The following is a 23,826-nucleotide window of genomic DNA, read 5'->3' on the forward strand; positions in this document are numbered from 1 at the left end:
TGCAAGAAGAAGGCGGCACCGCTGGCCTGGTGGGGCAGGGTGTGGCTCTCAGAACTGCTCAGCACCAGCTGGATGTGTCGCCGCTGAGGGCTGGGATCTCCACCGAGGGCCGCGTGGGAGGGATCCAGGGGCACCTCCAAGGAGCAGGACAGCTGGCGGGCCTTGCCCAGCCTCATGCCAGCCTCTACCGGCTGCCAGCTTGGAATCCATAGCAGCCCTGGGATAATAAGAGACGTCAGGAGAAGGTGGCCTTTGGCCCCCGAGACTCGCTGGTTGGAGGTACACAAGCCCTTAGGTCTTTCAGTCAGGTATGGACCAGAGCAGACGCCCATTTCCAACGCTGATATTCTGTGCTTCATTATACTGCAGGGGACCCCCGCCAATGAGCTCAGGGTCTGGGCTCAGCCCCACCTCAACTGATCATTCGGTGAGCATCCAGGAAGCATTCACCATGTGGCCGAACAGTGGATGAAGCCACAGTGCAGAGCACACGGAGCACACGGTGACGAGTTCAAATCCGGCCTCAGACAATAACTAGCTGTGTGACCCTGAGAAAGTCACTTCACCGTGTTTGCCTCAGTTTCCTCTTCTGTCAAATGAGCCAGAGAAGGAAATGGCAAAACTCCTTCAGTTTCTCTGCCAAGAAATGTGAGCCCAAATGGCTCACTAAGAGGGGGAAATAATCCACAGCAACAAATGTGCCGGGCGGTGCTAGGTACAAATACAGAAGAGAAGCGGTAACTGCCCTCAGGGAGCTTCCATTCTCCTGGGGGAAAGCATAGACACATACAAGAGAACACACAAAAGAGGGAAAATGTGTCCTGATGTAGGAGATGGAGGCCCTTAGGAGGAAGTTCCCCACGTCATGCAGATCAGTGACCTCCAGCCTGAGCTCTTGGGGCAGCTCTCCATCTGCCTCTCAGATGTAGAAATAATATTATGTAGAATATATGCAATTTAATTTATATATAAATACTATATAGATATAACATATTTGTACATATATACAATGTGTGTGTATATATATACTGTTTTCAATTAAATTATTTATAGAGACACAGAGAGAGACAGACAATTTAATTGACAAAAACAGTCCTTGGGCTGGCACTAGCCACTGGAGGGGTTTGGGCTCAGCACTGTAGGAAGCCTGGGGAGCTAAGGGGGACCCGTGAGGAGAAAGGGGGGCAGCCCGGGCAAAGGCAGGAGGGGGGAGATGGGACACTTTGGGGGAGCAGCACCAAGAAAGCAGTTTGGCTGGACTGAGGAGTATGCAAATGACTCTTGGATTTCTCCTTCTTCCTTGTCACCTTCCAGGAAGAAGTGCGAGAAGGCTGCCGCCCTTTGGAGTCTGTCTGTGGCTAGGTGGTCAGTGTTCCTCCCCCTCCCCACTGGAGGCCCCCCAGGATTTATGGAAGCTGGGGGGGAGCCCGGGAAAAAGAAGTCCCTGAGAGCCCCTTGCCCCAGCCCTCTCCTCAGAGGCGTCCTAATCAGTCCTCAGGCCAGGACCCCGGCCAGCTCCCCAGCTGGGGGCTGGGAGAGGGAGCACCCCAGCACACTGCCTTCCCCAGAGCACCCCAGCACACTGCCCTCCCCGGGAGCACCCCAGCACACTGCCCTCCCCGGGAGCACCCCAGCACACTGCCCTCCCCGGAGCACCCCAGCACACTGCCCTCCCCGGAGCACCCCAGCACACTGCCCTCCCTGGGAGCACCCCAGCACACTGCCCTCCCGGGAGCACCCCAGCACACTGCCCTCCCCGGGAGCACCCCAGCACACTGACCTCCCCGGAGCACCCGGGCCTTCCCCTCCCCAGTCCTTCCCTGGGCATTGTGAGCTACAAGAGCAAAGGGAGCAGAGTTGTTGCCTCTAGCCGGAAGGCAGAATGGGTGGCCCCGACACCGGCCAGGCTGCCCTAAGCTGCCCCCTAGCAGGAGCTGAGCCGGGCAGCTCCTCAGGGGGGCAGGGAAGGGTCGGAACTCACCGGGGCTGAGCAGGTAGAGGGCCAGCATGGCTCTTCCCACCATTCCCCGCGAGCTCTCGGGGTTCTCCGTCCCTCCGGAGGCCGGCTAGCTCCCCAGCTCCACTTTCTCAGACTCACTTTCAGTTTCATTTACTTCTCAGTCAGCAGAGGGCAAGTGGAGACAGCTCAGAACCCGGGGAACTCTCAGACAGCTCAGCACCGGGAACTCCTCCCCCTCTGCCTCCCCACTCTGCTCCCCTATCCCCGCCTGAAGCAGGGAAGGGAGGGGAAAGGAGCAAAAGATAAGGAAGGGCCAAGAATGGGGTCTCTGCTCTTAGAGCCAGAGTTTTTTCCCCGGAAGGATTTGAGGGCATCAGTGAACTTGGAATGAGAAAACAAAATTATTTCACTAACTTTTATCTGAAATTGAGCATTTTCTCCGATTATTGGGGACCATCATTCTGAGGAGCCTTTACCGGACCCCCAAAGGGATCCAGGACACAACAGGAAAAAGGATAAATTCTTGTTTTGGGGAGCTGGGCCGAGGCAGGGGAGGGAGGAAAAACAAGGAGCTTGGTACAACGCTCAGGCCCTAGGGGTATTAACCTCTACCCCAGGAATCACTGAGAAGCAGCCTCCTGGGACGCAGGACCTCAGCTTACCCTCCCTGCTACCATTAAGCCCTTGTCTGGAATATGAAGTGCCTCCTGTAGCGTGGCCCGGGCTGGAAAGACTAGAATGAAGTTGTGAAATACCATGGGATATACTCCTGGGCCTGGGCTCCCCTGCGGTGACCTTCCACTCCTCCGCTTTGGGTCCATTCAGTAATGGAGGCAGCCAGGAAAACGAAGGCTGGGCTGTTTATACCTCAGCTCCTTCTTATTTACCCTCCATCCATCCGTCCATCCATCATTAGGAACAAGTAAGTGACATGGTGGATAGTCTGGGTTTGGGAAAAGGCTCCTGCCTTAAATATTGTCTGTGTAACTGAGGACAATGCCCGAGCCTTTCTACCCTCAAAAGCGCCCACCTCCCAGGGCTGTGAGGGCCAAATGGGGCGATGATGGTACCATCTATCCAAGCACTTTCTGCATGTCGAGGCAGCTAGGAAGCCGGTGAATAAGAGCGCTGGCCTCGGAGTCAGGAAACTCAACTCCCACCTTCAACTCTTATGAACTATGTGTACCTAGGTAAGTCACTTCCTCTGTTTGCCTCAGTTTCCTTATCTGTAAAATGGGCTAATAATAGCACCTACCTTCCAGGATTTTGTGAGGACCAAATGATATAATTTATTTAAACACCAAATAAAATATTTGTTATTCAGTCTGGAACTATGCCCAAACGGCTATTAAACTGTGCACATCCTTTGACCCGGCAGGGCCATCCCTGGGTCTGTAACCCAGGGAAATCATAAAGGAAGGAAAAAGGACCCACCTGTGCAAAAATGTTTGAAGCAGCTCTTTTTGTGGTAGCAAAGAATTGGAAAAAAGGAGTGGATGTCTGTCCATCAATTGGGGGATGGCTGAGTAATTAGTGGTATACGAAGGTAACAGAATATTATTGTTCTATAAAAAAAGGATAAGCAAGCTGATTTTAGAAAGGCCTGGAAAGAGTTGCATGAACTGATGCTGAGTGAAACAAGCAGAGCCAGGAATACGTTGTACACAGGAACAGCAAGAGTGTGCAATCAACAATGAAAGCTTCTTCTCAGCAGTTCAGTGACCCAAGACAATCCCAATAGACTTTGGACAGAAAATGCCATCTGCATCCAGAGAAAGAACTAAGGAGACTAAAATCAATGTGTTTAATCAGCACATGCTCTTTTTCGTTTTTCTTTTCAGTTTTTTCACCTCTCCCATGGTTTTTCCTTTTTGCTCTAATTTCTCTCTTCCAACATGATTCATAAAGCAATGTGTATTCTTCTCAGATTCCTCTAAGACGACAGGAAAAGATAATGCTGAATGTCGGAGGGAATGTGGGAAAACTGGGACACTAATACATTGTTAGTGGAATTGTGAATGGATCCAACCATTCTGTAACTATGCCTAAAGAGCTATCAGATTGTGATCCAGCAGTGTTTCTACTGGGCTTATATCCCAAAGAGATCTTATAGGAGGGAAAGGGACCCACGTGTGCAGAAATGTTTGTGGCAGCCTCTTTGTAGTGGCCAGAAACTGGAAACTAAGAGGAAACCCATCTGTTGGAGAATGGCTAAATAGGTTATGGTATATGAATGCTATGGAACATTATTGTTCTGTAAGAAGCGAGCAGCAGGATGATTTCAGAGAGGCCTGGAGAAACTTACGGAACTGATGCTGAGTGAAGTGAGCAGGACCAGGAGATCAGTATAGAAGGCAACAACAATTCTATATGACGATCAATTCTGATGGACGTGACTCTTCTCAACAATGAGACAATTCAGGCCACTTCCAATGGTCTTATGATGGAGAGAGCCATCTGCACCCAGACAGAGGACTGTGGAAATTGAATGTGGACCACAACATAGTATTTTCACGCTTTTTATTGTGGTTTGCTTGAATTTTATTTTCTTTCTCATTTTTTTTCCTTTTTGATCTGATTTTTCTTGTACAGCAAGATAATTGTACAAATATGTTAGCCTATATTGGATTTACATTTATTTTTACCATGTTTAACATATATTGGATTACTTGCCATATGGGGGGGAGGGGAAGGGGAGGAATTGGAACACAAGGTTTTGTAAGGGTCAGACTGGTAAAAAATTATCCTTGCAAATGTTTTGAAAACAAAAAGCTTCAACAAATAAATAAATTTTTAAAAATTATTGATAACTTAAAAAATAAAAAATAAAGCAATGTATATTAAAAATAAACTTATTGCAAATAAAAAATGAAATATTTGCTATTATTATAATACTATGATTTGGTGAGAATGAAATAATTCATATTTGCAAAGCATTTAGTCAGCACCTCTTCCCTCCATTTCTACCACTATCAAGCAGGAAGAATAACCTCTGCCCCATCTTCCTTCTACAATCAAAGGAGCTGATACAGAACTGGAAAGTAAAATGCTTCTAAGGCAAGGTGAAGGATTTCATTCATTATGGCACCCCAGGGGGTGAAGGAACCACTGAACTGCTTACGAAGGGGAGAACCGATCCAGGAATCAGGTTTGTGGATGTTGAAATAGACAAGAGTCAAGGAAAAAAGAAAAGGAGGGAAAGAAGAATGAAGAAAGGAAGCAAGTTGAGGAAGTAAGGAAGGAGAGAGGGAGGTAAGAGAGGAAGCAAGAGAAGGAAGAAGGCAGGCAGGCAGGCAGGCAGGAAGGAAGGAAAGAAGGAGAAAGCCCAAAGTGAAGGGTGTCTAATTCTAATACCGAAGCTTCATCCTAAAGAAGAAATGTCCCCCCTTTCTTCAGGGAAGGGGCTGGAAGTGGATTCGACCATCCTTGGTCAAAGGGTTCCCACCTCCTTTTTTCTTCTTTACTCTTGGTTACACAGGTAGTTCTCTGGGGGAAGTGAGAAGGTGTCAAGAGCACAAAGGACAACAATAAGTTTTTATGAAAGAAAAATCCATTGCAGAAGGACCAAGACAGCCTGCTGCCTTGGCCCCAAGGCCGTCCCCCATCTGCAATGTCCCACGGAGGAGAGCTGGCTCTTGGCCATAGCCCTGTTGCTGACCTGGCATGTGACCTTGGGACAAGTGGTTACTGGGGAGCCACAGGCTCTCCTGCTTTGGAAAACTCAAAGTCTTTCTTGGGAAAGAACGGGAAGACAAAATTTTCTTTAAGAAAAGAAGGGACAACGACTGCTCAGCCCGCCATCCCAGAAGGCTCCCTGGGCAGTCCTTGCACAGTCCCTTCCAGGATGTCTCCAGGATGAGGGCAGCAGGACTCTAGGAGCCAGACCCTTCCTCCACACGCATCCCTGAGAAAAAGGGGATTCTGTGTTTCTCGGAGGCCCAGGAAATCAGGCAGTGTTGTAGCTGCAAAATGAGTGCCTTCCCAGAGTCCTCCCCTGTCAACCATTCCCATGGGGTTCTTGGTCAGGGACGGCCCAGGACTCCTCCTTGCCTTGAGGGAGCTTGCCCTCTGGGTCTTCCGGCCCTCCGGCCCCTCACTGGGTCACCTTGGCACGCCGACCCTGTGAGAAAGTCCTCGGGCCACCTCTCTGCCTCCATTGGCAGATGGCAGCGTAGTCACACATGCGGCACTTCCACGCCTCCTTCACGTCTACTCCCTGGGGCTCCCTGAGTCCTGTCCAGTACTCGAGGTGGTGTCGAAGCTTATCCCTCACCTGCAGGGGAAAGACCGAGGGAGGTGAGATACAGGCGGCCCCAGGTCCGTGCAGACCCCAGGATCCTAATTACAGAAAGTACTACCGAGGCTGTCTAGTCCAACCTCCCGCCCCCATCTTTACATAGGAGGAAACTGAGTCCCAGAAACACTCGATAACTTGGCCAATGTCACACTGGCAGGAAGCATCAGAGGCAAGTTCCCACTCTGGAATGGCTGGCAAAGGGGAAACTTCCCTTTCTAGAATGAGAGACAAACAGAAAAAGGAGAGAAACCTAGTCAGAGACAGAGACAGGAGCTTTGGAATCAGGAAGGCCTGTATTCAAATCAGGACTGACAGAATCTGCTGAGTGACCCGTCTAGCCTAACCGGGACCCAGACAAACCTTTAAAGCAACATGTTATAGGCAAGTTCTCAACAGGCATCTGTGGAGGGAATCTTCCCCACTGGGAATTCCTAATCTGAAGCTGCCCATTCAACTGTTTGCTCTTTCTGGGAGAGAAATGGCACAGAATGTTGCATGCACAGTCAGAAATAGTCCCCACATCCATTGGTTTTAACTATCTTCCTCTGTTAAAAAAAAAAAAAAAAAGGGGGGGGAAGGATTATTTGGGGAGGTTTCTTAATCAGGAGTAATAGCAAAAAACAAAAGGGATTCACAAAACTTGTTTTAAAAAAAAAAAAGGGGGAAGGAAGAAAAACATGGGCAAAACAGTCTCTATCTTCTTTTAATTCTAAAAGTACAGAGACCAGTCTGCACAATTTGCTATGAAATTATATGCCACATGCCATCCTGTGGGCATGGGTTTGTCCCCCCAGATAATGAATGGGTAGCTTGAGGGCCAAGCGGCTGAGTGGAAAACTTGGATTCAAAGGCCTCGGTCTGAATGCTCATTCACGTACTACCTGGGGGATCTCAGGAGAGTAACGTTGGCTCTCCGAGCCTTAGTTTTCCCATCTGTAAGATACGGATGGTGATACATTGGGGAAGCAAGTACTTCACAAACCTTATTTTCTTCCCTTTGTTTCCCTTTCTTTCTCCCCTACTCCACCCAGTATCCAGCACAGAAGTGAGCAAGAAAGGGAAAAGGACCCACACGTGCAAAAATGTTTGTGGCGGCCCTTTTTGTGGTAGTAAGGAACTGGAAACTGAGTGGATGCCCATCAATTGGAGAATAGTTGGGTATATGAATGTTATGGAATATTATTTTTCTGTAAGAAATGACCAGCAGGATGATTTTAGAGGAACCTGGAGAGAATTACGTGAACTGATGCTAAATGGATATGGAAGACTGTATGTGTGATCCGATTTAGTCAGCATTTTAGCCTTGGTGACTTGCCTTTAGTCTTTCTTCTTTGTTACAAAGGATGCTCAACGCAGAGAAGAAGAGGGAAGGATATATTTGGAAATAAAGATGATGCAAAAACAAGATAATAATTTTTTAAATCTTTCTTAGCTTGGATTGAGTTTAGTTTTTCTACAATTAATCAACAAGCATTTATTAAGCACCTATAGTGTTCCATGCACTGTACAATGTGCTGGGGTTCCAAAACAAAGAATGAAACAGCCCCCACTCTCAAGGATCTTCCATTCCATCAGGGGAGACAATATGTATATCAATCAGTTGATGAATCAACCAGCATTTATTAAGTACCTCGGGTGTTAGGTACCCTACAAGGCATTGGGGACAAGTCTAATACAAAGAATGAAACAAGCCCTACTCTAAAGGAGATTCTATTCTATCAGGGGAGGCAACATATACTTCAATCAATCAATAAATCAACAAGCATTTATTAATTACCCACTATGTGCCAGGTACTATGCTAAATACTTGGGGTACCAAAACAAAAAGAAAAAACATAAGAATATACAGAATGAGTATGAAATAAATATAAGGTAGTTATGTCAGCAACTGGAGGAATCAGGGAAGGCTTCATGTAGAAGGTGGTCCTTAAGGTGAGTCTTGAAGGAAGTGAAGAGGAAGGAGAGATACGGCCAGTGCAGAGGTAGGAGATGGGGTGCTATGTGTTAGTAAGGGAGTGATCCCCTTGCTGACCCCTCATACATTCCCAATCTTTGGACACCCCATTCCCCCCTTTGCCCTCTGCTATCCTGTCCAACCTCAACGGACTTTTAATTATCCTATCTCAGTTCAGAGAGTTCAGGTCCCTATGGTGACTGCAGCCGAGGGAAATCTGGGAAGGGGAAGAATGGGCTCTGGCCCAACTCGGACTGAACCAGAACTGCTGCTTTCCACCCGACTCCACTCCTGCTCACCTGCTTCTCTTCACAGATGACCATCTCTGTGCCCAACATGGTGCTGGTCTCCTGATGGCTATACTCTATCTTCAGAGAGTCAATGGCCGGAAGGTCAGACAGCGTCAGTGACAAGAAAGTCAGCTCCAGGAGATCTCCGAAGGACTTCACACGGAAGCCCCCCTGCCGGGCATGGCTCTGCACCTGACGCCCCAGCAGCAGCTCTGGGGAAAGCTTCATGTGGTGAACCAGGCTGGCAGATGTCACCTTTCCCTGCACCATGGCATCGAAGATGCATTTATAGAGGCTGACCTAAAGAAAAGAAGGGACAGTGAAAGCAAACAACCAAACTCAACCCCCAGATCCCGCTGGGTAATTTTATCAGCACTGAACGGCTCTAGGTTAACACTAGCAAACCTTTTTTGCCCTAGACAGATCACTTACCATTTCCAAAGTTCCTTAAGTGCTTAAATTGAATTAAAAACATTTTGAGCCTCAGTTTCCCAGTCTGTAAAATAAGTATAACAACTATCCCCTACATTACAAGGCTGTTGTGAAGGAGAGAATTTTGTCAATTCAATTCAATTCAAACTGAGCATTTATTTAAGCACCTTCCACTTACCAAAGATTAGGAATACTGAGTCAAAAGAACAGCAGTTCCTGCCCTCAAGCAGCTTATGGTCTACTAGGACAATAAAACATGGACACAGATAAGAAAATACACTATATATCCCAAGTAAATGTAAAATCTTCTCTCCAAAGGAGGAAAGATCTAACCTCTGGGGAGGAGGGAGAAGGCCTGGGTGCAGAGAAGAAATAAGAAAACATCTGAAAGACGTGGTTCCTCAACCACAAGTTGGGCTTTGAATGGAAGCTAGAGATCCTAAGAGGCAAAGATGGAAAGGAAGGCATTCCAAATAAAGGGGGAACAGCAAAGGGGCTGGTTGCTAGAAAAGAGAATGCATAAGGAAGAGTAATATGAAATAAGGACTGGATAGAAAGAGTGTGGGTCAGGTTAAGTTGAGTTTAAACCCAGCCTCAGACACTTACCAGCTGGGTGACCTTGGGCAAGTCACTTAACCTTATGTACCTCAGTTTTCTCATCTGTAAAATGAGCTAGCAAACCACTTTCTTTGCCAGGAAAATCCCAAATGGGGCCACAAAGAGTGAGACATGACTGAAATGACTGAACAACAAGAATATGAAGTAAATCTGGGAAAGCAGGCTGGCATCAGACCTTGAGGGGCGTTAAATATTAAACAGAGGAGTTTGAATTCTATTTCAGAGATGGACTCGAGATTTTTCGCCAAGAGAGTGACCTATGCTTTAGGAAGATTATTTTGGGAGCAGTGAAGCCATCGATGAATAACGAGTCATTATCATGAACAAAGACTAAAAGCCTATTTTCCCCTCCAGGAGGGAGTCAGGACAGAATGACCAAAGTCAGCTTTGAAATGTCTCTTTTAGCCACCATCCTTATCTGGGTTATCATTAACTCTGGCGTGCTTAGTACACCCTTTGGAAACCCTTAATGACTTGACTGATGGATTCTGGCAGTGCTCTCTAACTGGCTTCCCAGTCTAGATTGATCCAACAAATGTTCAAACCGGAGCCATTTCCATTGTCCTGATCTATATCTGGCCACTAGCCCCCAATGACCCCAGAGAAAAAAAATAAGATGTTCAGAACATTAAGAAGGAAGGACAAACCACAGCCACACGTTGGCCATCCTCCGACCTGGTACCTTCAGGCAGTCCCATCGAGTCTACAGACTAACCCCTGGGTACTTAACCCATTCAGCTCTGGAACTCCCACCCAAACGCCCGTGCTGCCTTGACTGATAGTGCTTCCCTTGGCCCACAAGATCATCCTTCAGTTTACAATTACCTTCTTGCTTTTAGTCGTGCTGAGGTGGGCTCACTAAATTTCTGTCTACTTCCCTTTCCTAATTTCCCAGTCCAACTCTTGCACAACCGCCAAGTCAATATTGCCATTGCAACACCCCTCCTCCAGAAGTGTGGTTTCCCCATTAGAATTTAAGCTTCCTGAGGACAAGGACTGCTTTCTTATTGGTATCCCCCTCAGCTGTAACAGTATATCCTTAGGGTATTATAGACACTCTGCAAGTGACCTTATTTTCTTTTTAACTTAGTTTTTTCAAAAAATTGTTTTATTTGTTTCTGACTATATATGTATATTAACTTTTTAAATACACATTTCTTCATAAATCATATTGGGAGAGAAAAATCAGAACAAAAGAGGAAAAACCACGAGAGAAAAAAAAAACAAAAAAAAAGTGAATATAGCACGTATTGATTTACGTTCAATCTCCATAGTATATTTCTGGATGCAGATGGTGTTTTCCATCATAAAGTTCATTGGGATTGCCTCAGATCACTGAACTGCTGAGAAGAATCAAGTCCTTCATAATTTATTATAGCTTGACCTTAGTTTTATGTATCATTTCCCTGAATTACAGGATCAAATCTCGGACAAAAAAAGAGTTCTGCCTTTTTTTCTCTTTGTATCTCCAACATAGTGTCTAGGACACGGTAAACACTTAGCAAATGCTTTTTTTTTTCCCCCTTTCATTCCCTCCATTCATTCATTCACAGTAAATTTCGTTCCAGACTCTCATTTTCATTAAGTATGTTTCTTGGGGCGATAGTTGGAGCACTGGCCCTGGAATCAGAAAGACCTGGTTCAAATATGGCCTCAGAAACTTACTAGCTGTGTGACCTGGGCAAACCACTTAATTCCGATTACCTCTAAAAAATAAAGTATGTTTCATTTTATAGACTTGTTTCTTATCTACAATGAAATGTTTTTATCCACTGCCATTCTTTGGGTCTTCTTGGATTGCCTAATCCATTCATATTTGAAGTTTTGACCAAAGTTTGTTTTCCTCCCTTTCCTTCTTATATATTGATTTTTATGTATTATTGGGTTAGGGACTGGTTTTTATTCTCTTTCCTTCCTTTGAGGCTGTTATTTGCTTCCACTGATTTTTAATCTCTTTCCTTCTTTTGAGGCAGTTATTTGTCCCCACTGATTTTATCTTATTCTCCCAAAGTGTTCATTCTTGTTGAGTTTAAAGAAATGACTCTCCCTCGACTCTGGACTGGGTGGGGGCCATTTCCTACATGAGCCCCATCCTTATCTCCTGTCTTCCCACTCCCTAAACCAACCATTTCTCCCAGTGATTCTTTCCACCGATAAAATTCACACATGTGAAAGTCATAAAGTTTAGTCCACAGAAGAGTCTTTCAGTTTTTGCCCCTTATCTTCTCCCCATTCTTTAAGTTCCCCCTCTTCTTAGAGGCTCCCTCTTTGTTCTTCTTTTTAATTTACAACTCAATAAGTTGTTTAAATAATCTAAAAAGATAAGATTTGGCAATTTAGCCTTTTCTAGATAAGTTCCCCTCCATCTTTTGGTTGTGGTGGAGTTGTTTTGTGATGATCTAACTTGGGGATTTTGGGGTAGATACTGGAGTGGTCTGCCATTTCCTTCTTCAGTTCATTTTACAGATGAGGAAACTGAGGCAAACAGGGTGACTTGTCCAGGGTCACACAGCTAGTATGTGTCAGAGGCTGGATTTGAACTCAGGAAGATTCTTGCTTGGCGCTCTATGGCGCCTTCTAGCCGCCCTTCTATCTTTCTAGTGTTTGCCTTTTTTAGACTGTTTGCAAACCAAATATTAAATTCATTTTAGTGGGTGGGTTTTTCCTTATTTTAAGAATGCCTCAATTATGTCTCTTTTGTCAAACTTTCATTCTTTTGGGTTGGTGATTATTCTCAGCTTTGAAGACGTTACATATATATATGTATTCTCTGGAAATATAAAAACCTATAGTGTAAACATACACTTATACAAATAGTGGATGTTATATATAGTATAATTATATATTCTAATACTACAATATAGTTAAATATAAATTTATGTGTGTTACATATTGTATATGTCATCTTATATATTATTATACATCATTAAATATATAGTACAAATATATATATATAGACACATATAGTGTATATACATATATATGTTCTGCCACACACACCTGGAAACGGTCCTTCTCCTTCTGAGCCTCCAATGGCATCATGGGTCGCTTTCGAGTTTTCAGCTCAGCCAGTTCCAGTTCCCCCTTTGAAGTGTAGTGTAACTCATCAATCACCCCAACCAGGAACACCCCTTCTATTTCCCCAAAGACTGGAAACTCCCGGATTGTCCCACCTGTCAGAGAACAGAGAGTAACATCACTCCCAGGTAATCCATTCATCTCCCCCCACCCTAGTTTAGGGCTTCCCTGCTTCCAAACAAAGGTCACCCCCCCAAAAAAAAAAAGACACAGGGAAGTATCCTCAGAGTCCAATGCCTCATCATGTAAGTAGCATTCCCTGTTTTCTTCTAAATAATAATTTGAAAACATGGGACAAAAGTAGGGATGGTTCCTTGAAGTGGAAGGGGTGGGTGGGATTTCTATAGTAAAAAGATAAGTAGCTATCAATTGAAGAATGGTTAAACAAATTAGGATGGAATGGAACACATAACGAAATGGAACAGAATATGAAAAATACAGAAAAGCAGAGGGAAGCTTATATTTGTATCTTCAACTCTTAGTACTATGCCAGATATATAGTAGGGGTTTATAAATGCTTTTTCATTCATCACTCATTCAGAAACAACTTATTTTGCAAGTACCCAGGAGAAAGAACTAGAGCTATAAAGAACCCAGATTTGAATCATGCAGTTTATTTTGGAGTCTCGGAGAAATTCTAAAGGCAAAGGAACCAAAATAACTTCTGCAAAGCTGAAAATAATCACCAACACAAAGAAACAAAGGAGACACAGTTGAGGCATTCTTAAAATAAGGAAAAACCCACATATGAACTGATGCAAATTAAACAGGGAGAATCAGGAAAGCAAAACATCAATAACTATGATCATGTAAATAGAACAATCATTTTAAAAAATTGAAACTGAATGTTGTGTAGTTATAAGAAGAAGAGGAGAAAATCCATCTCCTTCCGAGGTGGAAGGGACTGTGGGTGTGGAATACTGCTTACACTGTCTCACTGGGTCAAAATGTTAATTAATTTTGCTCAACTGGCTCTTATCCCCCTGTGTGGTACGGAAATGGTGAGGGGTCACCATTTAATAAAAAAGCTGGAGAGAGCTCTAGAGAAAAGCAAAGTTTATTGTACATTCTCGCGAGAAGGGCGTCCCACTCTTCGAGTAGACTATCGAAGAGAGGAAGCGTCTCCTGTGGGCAGGACAGCACCTTTAATCCCTAACGCAAAACGCCCCCTCCCACCACTGACCCTCATCCTCATTGGCTGAGAGTCTTACATTCTAAACGCAAGATCTACCCATGAAATTGAACTTGACCAATAAGTACATAGTTGCCCATATTTGGATGAAATAGGGAGATGTCATAGGAGGGGAAGGCAATGCCCTTCAGAGTCCTTCAGGCCTACTCGAACTCTGAAGTAGATGAAGCCTTACTCGATTTTCACAACTGTCTTGAAAGATCTCATCTCATTCACCCCTTTTTGTTATTTGTTTCATGGGATGGCTTTCAGGTGAGGAGAAGGAAGGGATGTTTTTGGAAATGAAAGTAATATAAAGCACCCTTATCCCTAAATCAATACAATTTTAATAAAAAGAGAGAAAAGACAGACGGGGCCTTGATAGGTACCTTCCAATCATAAGTAATAATTCAAAGGACTTATCATCTTCATTAAGTGATCTGTTTCTCATTATTGGAGAAAATAATGACTAAATTGAGAAAATAAATAAATTTCTTATTCCCTTTGATCTACCCTAGGGTCCCACTCCTGGGTTAAACACTCTCAATGAATTCAATGACAAAAAGAAAGAATCCATTTATATCATATTTACTGCAAATATTTTTCCCAGTTACCTGCTTTTTTCTCATCTTATCTGCATTGATTTCATTTGTGCAAAAACTTCTTACTTTAATGCAATCATTTAATTTTCTGTTATCTTCTCTATTTCTCCTTTGGTTACATATACCTTCCCTATCCATAGATGGAGAAGATTGTTCCCATTTCTCTGTATATCTGTAAGACTCCCTGGATTTAGATACAAAAGCACAGAGTATGAGGAGTCAGTGACATCTTGGGTTTTACATATGCTCCTCACTTGTGTCCATCTTGACAAATTTGGTGGCAGGGTAGCAGTGCCCAATTAAATCCATTCTGAATCCTTGCCTGTTGGAGCAAACTAGGTGACACGATGGATAGAGCTCTAGGTGTGAGGTCAGGAAGATCTGAGTTTAAATCCAGCCTCAGATACTAATTGTGTGACTCTAGACAAGTCATTTAGCCTCTGTTTACCTCAGTTTTCTCATCTGTAAAATGGGAATAACAGTAGCACCTATTTCCCAAGGTTGTGGTGAGGCTCAATGAGGCTATAATTGTAAAGGGCTTGGATCAAAGTAGGCACTGTATAAATATTAACTACTGCTATATCATCATTATCATTATTTTCTTTATTATTACTGAAGAGTTTTCCATACAATTCTTTTCTAGTAAATGTTAGATTCTTCAAGTATCTACCTTAGTCCCCATCCCAAATCTGACCCACAGGAAATGGTCTGAGTCAAGCCTGGCCCAAAACAGCCCTGTTCCACAATTATAGTACTTCCTCTGCAAAATAAGAGGGGGGGGGGGAGGGAGGGATGATGCATCTTATTGCTTTTGGGGAAGGGTGGGGCAGTCATTACAATTACAAAGCATTCAGTTTCACTTTTTATTTTATTTTATTGCTCTTTGCATTTACAACCTTATAGTGGTCAGGCAAATGCCCTTCCTGGTTCTGCTTACTTTGCTCTGCATCAGTTCATTTATGTCTTTCTATTTCTCTTTGAATTCTTCATATTCAGGCTGTCTTTTTTCTAGCCCATAGAAAAAGCTTTAGCAGCTGAAACCAATGTAGCCCATTCAAGGAAGGCTCCGTCCTTCATCTATGGAATGGTTGGAGTCAGACTCAGGCCCCAGGCCCCTTCCTGCTCTGATCTGCATTCCCATAGCCCCTCACCTGACTGCAGGGTGGGTACCATAGAGAGAATGTTCAGCAGCTTCACTGCCCATGCGTCTTCCTTGGTGGAGGTGTGGATGCTCACAAGGTCATGGAGCTCCAGCTCTGAAAAGAGAAAAGGGTTAGTGCTGGTTCTGTCCAGCCCTTACCCCAATACCTGTCTGTCTCTTCTCTCAGTCTCTCTGTCTCTATTTCTCCTTCTCTCTGTCCCTCTCTGTGTCCCCATCTCTCTCTTTCTGTGTGTGTCTCTATCTCTCTGTGTCCTCGTCTCTCTCTCTGTTTCTGTTTCTCTGTGTTCCCATCTCTTTCTGTGTGTCCCCATTTCTGTGTTCTTGTCTCTATCTCTGTCTCTGTCTCTGTCTCTCTATCTCTCTCTCTTTCCCAGAATGAATGAGTTTCCCAGACTTGAGAATGGGAGAAGGTTCAGTTACCTCTGAATAGGTTGGGAGAGATGAAGCTGAAAAGACATAGTCTCCACAGAAAAGGCCCCTCTATGGGGCAGAGAGAATTTATCCAGTTAGGACCATCCCAGATGGGATGAGGGCAGTCATTTTCCAGTCGTGCCTGACTCTTTGTGATCCCAGCTGGGACTTTTTTTTTTTTTTTTTTTTTTTTTTTTTTTTACTTTTTTAAGTCTTTTATTAAGCCTACAACATAATTTGGGAGAGAACTATATTTCCATCAAACAATCCATTTAGAATTTTTAAAATTATATATATATATATATATACATATATATATACACATATATATATATACACATATAATTTATCCATAGTGTACATTAGTAATTATGATATAAGGTAATAATAATAATATAATTCACAATTATATAATGCTTAAATATTTACAATTAATTTTATATCCCATCATTTAGTCGCCAGCTGGGACTTTCTTGGCAGAGATCCTGGAACAGTTAGCCATTCCCTTCTTCAATTCATTTTATAGATGAGGAAACTGAGGTAAGCAGGATGAAATGACCTGCCCAGGGTCACCCATCTAGGAAGTGTTCTGAGGCTGGATTTGAACTCAGGATGCTGAGTCTTCCTGACTCCAGGCCTGGGGCTTGTGCACTGTAGCTCCCCGAGTGGCCCCAGGATAGGACTCCCTAAGTGTATTTTTGCCAAAGACCCAGAAGACCCTTTGTGTTGGCCATGCCCTTCACACATCACGCTCCAAAGTATCATCACTCAGTTCTGCTGTGAACAGAGACTTTTTCTGCCTATAGAATTCTTCATCATCCAGGAAATGAGGGGTCTGGAATTCTGGCAGTTAGATGGTTCAATGGATATAGTGCTGGACCTGAGTTCTATTCCAGTCTCAGATAAGTACTAGCTGTGTGACATTTCACCCTGTCTGCTTCAGTTTCTGCTTCTATAAAATAGGGATAACGGGTTTGTGAGGAATCAAATAAGATAATATTTGCAAAGTGCTTTACAAACTCTAGATCTGGCCTCTGACATTTAACACTTCCTAGCTGTGTGACTCTGGACAAGTCACTTAACCCCAATTGCCTCAGTTAAAAAAAAAAAAAAAAGAAAAGAAAAGAAAGAAAAAGAAAAAGAAAAAAAATGCTAGTGATATATTATAATAATACAGGGTGTCCCAAAAGTTTTGATGTAAGTTAAAAGCTTAAAACTTCCCTAAGATTTTTGAGAAACCTTGTATTATAAAGCTGAATGTGATAGATAGAGTCCTGTTCAAAGAAGGGATAAATGCCTCTGGGTCATTTTCTACCTTCTCAGAGATAAATGGGTTTCTTGGGAAGGAATCTGGACCTTGAAAGTGGTCCTGAATGATATGGAGACATTCAAAATAGCCAGGAGGGGACTATTGTTAAACTCCATGACTTTCTGTCCACTCATATTGCCTAAGACCTCTGCAGTGAACCTTATCTGGAAACTTCCTTCTAGCTCCTTGTGGTTCCTAAGGGAGGCTGCTGGTGGTTCCCCACCTGTGACATCATAAGGAGGTTAATGATTGGTTAATTAGAAACAACTGACCCAGACTCTGGCCTTGGCCCTTGCTTGCATTTCTGAGCTGGTCTGATGCTGGCAGGGACCTCAGTGTCCCAGCCTTGACAGCATGAAAGGAGCTCACAGTAAGTTCAGAGGATGGACCATCCCCTGAAGGTGATTCCCCACAGGCCATCATTCACCACCTTCCTTCTCTGGCCATTGCCTGAGGGCCATCACACTGCACCAACCCGCTCCTGGGTGACACTCCTGCCTCTGGTCACCACTTATTGGCCCTGCTTCCCTCCCCGCTCCCAAGGGACCTCATTTGAAATACCATACACTCCTATAATCTAAATCTATTGCTCTTAATATAAGTGGCCAGTCTTTAAAAATCCCTAACATTCAAAAGTAGATACAATAAACTGGGACAAAGGACGGTGACTCAATCTCCTTGGGCCTCAGTTTCCTCTTCTGTAAAATGAAGTGGTAGGACTAAGGTGACCTCTTAGGTTCCTCCCAGTTCTAAGTCTATAATGTTCTTACATAAGGGACAGACAACTTCCAAAAGCCTAGAATATAATATTATAGTAGCATATATATATATACACACACATACACATATACACATATATTTATATACACAATAACATATATTTACATATATATAAGTTTATATTTACATTTATATTTTATATAAATATATTTACATATGTATGTTTATTTAATTTATGTATACTTATATTTATATGCATATATAATCTATATTTACATATATATTTATATATAAACATATTTATATATTATATTTATATATGATTATTTATATATAAATATATTTATTTATATATGTATGTAATATAAATATATATTTACAATATAATAATATATACAAGTAACATCAAAATCTCCTGAACTGTGATGATTTGGAAGGTTGCTCTCAGGGGGCAGGATCAGTTTTATAAGCAGTAACCATAAAATGCAAGCTGCAAGATACAAGATACCCGGATCCCATGTCAACAGTGACGTGTTCTCTCAATGTCGAAAAGAAGACTTGAATTCAAGTCCCTTCTCCCATTGCTTACTACTTAGGAGCCATTGGGCAAGTCACTCATCACCCCATTGAAGCTCAGATTCTCCGCTGCAGACAGCTAGAGGTAGATAGACAATCTGAGGTACCCTGGTTTCATCTCTCTACCTTAGTTTCCTCATTCATGAAATGGGGATCATAATAGCACTCACCTCAACATAAGGACCAAGAGATATAATTTATGTAAAGAGGTTAAAGCTTAAAGCACGATATAAATGCTGGCTTTTATGATGATCACTGTAATTATCTATAAAATTAGAGGATTGGATTGGCTAGCCTCTGAGTTTCCTTCCGGCTCCAGAACTACGGCCCCCTTTTAGGGCCACACTCTGGGTTTTACTGAAGGCCAGGGGTCACAGGGCAGCATTACAGTTCCCGTGGCTCCCTTTCTTACCTCTGGCCAGGTGGATACTGGCTCCGGCATCCAGCACAGCAGCCTTTTCCACCGACTGGAAACCTGGGAGCTCCTTCCTGTACACCATCTGCTGTTCACACCAGCTCTGTGTGGACAAGTCGGTGACCCACAAGCACCTGAGGTGGAATCTCTCCATTGGCGTTGGGACATCTGCCTCTCGCTTCCGTTTCCCCGGCTCCTGGGAGTCAGCTTGCTTTCTGGGGTTCCCCAAAGAGTTGCCAGATTGGTTTGCAAGTTCTTCAATATCTCTGAAAATAGACAATGCTGAGATTTCAGCCAGATGTGGCTAGATGGCACAGTGGATAGAGCAGCAAGTCAGGAAGCCCTGGATTCAAATTTGGACTTAGAAGTTTAGCTGTATTTTTATGTTTTTCAATTTCTTCCTCTGTGAAATGGGGCCAAGAATAGCACCTGAATCTCAAGGCTGTTATAAGAATCAAAGGAGATAATATCTATAAAGTGCTTAGCACATGGTAGGTATTTAAAAAATGCTTCCTCCTTTCCCAAATACCCAAGCTTCCTGGCCCCACTCCCAGCTTCGAAGCATGGTGTAATTTAATATTCAATGCTGGGCTCAGAGTCTGGAAAATCTGGGTGCTATTCTGATTCTGATATTCGTTATGGACAAGCCACTTAATTGAGCCTCAGTTTCCTTCTTTGTAAAATGGTGATAGACTAATTTTTCTTTTTTTTTTTTGAGGCTGGGGTTACGTGACTTGCCCAGGGTCACACAGCTAGGAAGTGTTAAGTGTCTGAGATCAGATTTGAACTGGGGTCTTCCTGAATTCAGGGCTAGTGCTCTATCCACTGTGCTACCTAGCTGCCCCCTGATAGACTAATTTTTCACAGCATGACAAATATGGAAATATGTTTAGAAGAATTGCACATGTTTAACCTATATCGGATTGCTTACTGTCCTGGGGAGGGAGGAGAAAAGGAGAAAAATTTGGAATACAAGGTTTTGCAAAAATGAATGTTGAAAGCTATCTTTACATGTATTTGGACAAATAAAATATTATTTTTTAAATGTCCAAAAGAATGGTGGGAGAAACACTTGCACTATTAACCTAAAGAGGTTGTTGTGAGAAAAGTACTTGTTAAGTAGGTGTTGGAAGAGACACTCAAATATTTGTTGACCTCTAACCAACAGAGAATGTGATCAGTAATACCCAATCCTCATCACAACATCCCCAACAGACTGTCATCCAAACTTGATTTGAAGACTTCCAGGGATGGGGAATTCATTACTTATCGGGACAGCCCATTATACTTTTAAACAGTTCTCACCTCTGGGAAATTTTTCAGGTAATGAATCTGAAATCTGGCTTTTTGCAATTTTTCCCTCATTGTGGTAAATTCTCTTCTCTGGGCCCAGGCAAACTAATTCTATTCTCTCTTGTACATGATAGTCCTTCAGATATCACTAAACAATGGTCTTATTTATTTTAGGGGTTCTGAAACTTTTCTGTGTCATTTACACCCTTGGCAGTCTGGGTAAGCCTATGGGCCCCTTCTCAGAAGGATTACAAAGGAAACTGATTCTATTGAAATTCAGTTACCAAAATATTTTAAAAACAAGTTCACAGAACTGAGGTTACCAACAAGGGGTCTAGACTTTATAGAATTCTCCAATCTACCCTTTTTAGAAAACCAGGTTAGTGGGACATGATCTGTTTGTTGCTGATGAAGACATGTTGGTTCTTCCTGAAAACCAATTCTTTGTCTTAAGGGTTCACAAATCTTATTCTTTTGTCAAGACCAACCAAGCCAAATTCATTGGACTATAGAGTGGACAATCTACCTTCCTCTTTTTTTTCAAAATCAAGACATCGATTTATCTCCCATCCTGAAACCACAACTCTTCTGATTCCCCCCATCACTTTAGTTATTTTGTTTTATATTCAAATTAAATTTGTAAAAGATCTGTCTTCTCTCCCTCCAACCTCCGCCCTCCAAAATTAGAAAAAAAGTAAAACAAAACTCCTATCACGAACATATAGAATCAGTCAAAACAAACTCACACTGGCCCTATCCAAAAAATACCTCAATCTGCACTGAATCCATCAGGAGGTGGGTGGTCCATTTCATCTTCAATCTGGAATTGTGGCTACTTTTTGTGACAATGGGAGTTCCTAAGTCTTTTAAAGTTGATTGTCTTTACAAGGTTGCTGTTACTGGTTACAAGATTACTGTTACTGTTACAAGGTTGCTAAACTGTTCTCCTGGTTCTGCTTACTTCACTTTGCATCAATTCACACAGGTCTTCCCAGGGGTTTCTGGAACCACCACTTTTGTCGATTCTTAAAGCACAATAGTAGTCATGATCAGACATTATAGCCAACAAGTCATTCCCCATTTGATGGAAATACTCTTAATTTCTAATTCTTTGCCACCACAGAGTGTTGCTACAAATATATATATATATATATACACACACATATACCCATACACATTATATATGTGTGTGTGTATATATGTATGTATGTATATATGTGTGTATATTCCTTTAGGACTATCTTTACTCCAGAAACTAGCCAGGTTCTAAGAGTACTCACACACACACACACACACACACACACACACACACACATATATACATGTATTTTAACTTTCTGTATTTGAACTTTTATGGATGTAGGCCTAATAGAGTCACTACTTTTAAAAAAAGTTTTATTAATGTTTTTGCTTTTGTATTACATTCATGCCTAAATATATCTTTTCTGCCTTCTCTCCCCAGGAAGTCTCATCTAGGAACAAGATTAAACACATACCAGTTCCTTTGAACCGGAAAGGATCTCAAAGAATTATTTAGTCCATATTTTACAGATGCAGAAATCGAAGTCAAGAGAAATTAATGCGATTTGCTCAAGATCACGCAGGAAGTAGCAAGTAGCAGAATTTCATTCTGAACTCAGAGTCCTCTGACTGAAAATCCAAGAACCCAGCAAAATCCACCAAAGTACAGCCTTTTCACATTTCACACCTGTAGCTCCCTATCACTTAAAGGGCAGGCGTCCCGCTATTTTTAAGGGATGTGCATTTTCTAGTTCTTTCAGGAACCTGGTGACTTGAAGCCACTGAGGGTCAGAGTAAGTCCTACTCTCTCACCTTCCATGTGTATAGAGACAGAAGGAGAGAGAAGCAGGAGCAAAGGAGAAACTGAGGACAGAGATAGAGGGAGGAAGAGATAGAGATAGAAACAGAGAGAAATGGGGGGCGGGGGAAGAACAAGGGAGGGTAGGAAAGGATCAGATAGGTGGAGGGAGACAGACGGAGAGAAGCAGACAGACGGACTGACGGACACAGAGACAGGTAAGGAGCGCGAGCTCGAGGATCGCTTCGAAGCTGCTGTTCTTCGCCTGCTTCTCCCAGATTAGCGCATCCTCTGGCCCGGAGGGGTGCAGGTGAGTGGGCAGCGGGTCCGCTCTCCGCAGGTGAGGGATGCGCGCGCCTCCCCGGCCCCCAGGGCTTTGAAGCCTCGCTCCCTCCTCCCTTCCCGCTCCCACTGCTACCGCATCCCCTCTCACCTTAGCTCCGAAAAGTCAGGGAACTCCGAGTCGCTCAAATCCGCAAAATCGGCGTCGTCGGCGGCCCCGGACTCCCGCCCAGCCCCGGCCATGGCCCTGCTCCAGCAGAGGAAGGGGCGGGCAGAGCCCGGCCCCGCCTCCCGGCCCTGCAGCCTCCGCTGGGGAGCCCCTCCTCCCGCGTCATCCCTCCTTCCCCTCCCTCCTCCTCCTGGAGCCTTGCTAGACGAGTGCCGGACCTCCTCCGGGAACTTGGAGCCCTTAAGGAAGCAGGTTTAAATCCGCACATCAAGACAAAGCAACAAGCGTTCTTCTCTGTTGTTGCAAATTTATTATAGCTTTTTTATTTTTCCAAATACAGGCAAAGATAGTTTTCAACATCCGCCCTTGCAAAACCTTGTGTTCCAAATTTTTCTTCCTCCCCCCCTCCACCCCCTTCTCCTAGACGGCAAGAAATCCTATATAGGTTAAACACGTGTGATTCTTCTAAACATATTTCCATATTAGTAATGCTGTGCGAGAAAAATCAGATGAACAGGGGAGGAAAAACACGAGGAAAAAAAAGAAAGAAAAAACGAGCAAACAACAACAAAAGTGAAAATACTCTGCTTTGATCCACATTCAGTCTCCAAAGTCCTCTCTGCATTTGGATGGCTCTCTCCATCACAAGTCTGAATCATCTCATTGTTGAAAACAGCCAAGTCCATCACAAGAAGAAGCATTTATTAAGTGTCTGTTTTATGCCAGGCTCTATTTTGGGAACACAAAGACAAAGCCCAACCATATGCACAAGAAACTTACTGTCCAAAGCTTTATATCTGGGTGGCTTAGTCGGACACTTCCCCTGCAAATGGTCTCTTCAAACTACCTGTGGAACAGTATCTATCATCTTCCAAGTACTTATTTCCCAAAGTGGTTGTAAGGACCAAATGCAGTAATGAGTTTAATGGGTTTATATAAATGTCAATTAGGATTTATCAAGCTGTAGGGAAAGTGAGGAATCCCAATAAGTCTCAGGCATGCCTTTGTGTAAATTTATTTGCTGAAAACTTTAGAATGCATTCCTTACCATCTAATAAATCTTAGGAGGTATTGGGAGGACTGGCCATCTTCCTGGAGCCTTGGTTAATGAACATCCTTAATGGTAGACCTGTGTTTGCCCTTAGAACCTGGCTAGTTTCTGGAGTAAAGATAGTCCTAAAGGAATAAAAACAAATATTCTCTTAATGAACCTCCCTGAGAATATTTGGTGCAATATTTTCTTTATTCTTAGCCTATTAAAAACCCCT

At 43.3% G+C, this 23,826-nt stretch overlaps 2 protein-coding genes across 2 annotated transcripts in view; both read right to left on the reverse strand.

Moving 5' to 3' along the window:
• LOC141540955 (tapasin-like) overlaps positions 1–2,024 on the reverse strand; it is an 8,986-nt gene extending 6,962 nt beyond the window's left edge. Inside the window, exons 1-3 of the mRNA XM_074264908.1 lie at positions 1,982–2,024; positions 1,781–1,834; positions 4–217 (exon numbers count right to left, since the gene is read on the reverse strand). Of these exons, the coding sequence (XP_074121009.1) occupies positions 4–217; positions 1,781–1,834; positions 1,982–2,024 (311 nt within the window). The remainder of the gene's footprint in view (positions 1–3; positions 218–1,780; positions 1,835–1,981) is intronic.
• Positions 2,025–4,576: 2,552 nt separating this feature from the next.
• EXO5 (exonuclease 5) lies at positions 4,577–22,657 on the reverse strand. The gene is made up of 6 exons (XM_074263905.1): positions 22,541–22,657; positions 18,993–19,261; positions 15,554–15,658; positions 12,552–12,724; positions 8,511–8,801; positions 4,577–6,233 (listed from the first exon to the last, which is right to left on the reverse strand). Exons 1-6 carry the CDS (start codon positions 22,630–22,632, stop codon positions 6,054–6,056), a joined length of 1,110 nt encoding a protein of 369 aa, XP_074120006.1. The 5' UTR covers positions 22,633–22,657; the 3' UTR covers positions 4,577–6,053.
• Between the last annotated feature and the right edge of the window lie 1,169 nt (positions 22,658–23,826).

Source organism: Sminthopsis crassicaudata, chromosome 4 (genome assembly GCF_048593235.1).
Source record: "Sminthopsis crassicaudata isolate SCR6 chromosome 4, ASM4859323v1, whole genome shotgun sequence".
Lineage (NCBI taxonomy): Eukaryota > Metazoa > Chordata > Mammalia > Dasyuromorphia > Dasyuridae > Sminthopsis > Sminthopsis crassicaudata.

Excerpts from the sequence above, each read along its gene's own strand:
- EXO5 (XM_074263905.1), bottom strand. The coding sequence starts at position 22,632 with ATGGCCGGGGCTGGGCGGGAGTCCGGGGCCGCCGACGACGCCGATTTT. Across the intron at positions 19,262-22,540 it reads CCTGACTTTTCGGAGCTAAG|AGATATTGAAGAACTTGCAA; the intron begins GTGAGAGGGGAT and ends GTCTATTTTCAG. Across the intron at positions 12,725-15,553 it reads GGTACCCACCCTGCAGTCAG|GTGGGACAATCCGGGAGTTT; the intron begins GTGAGGGGCTAT and ends GTTCTCTGACAG.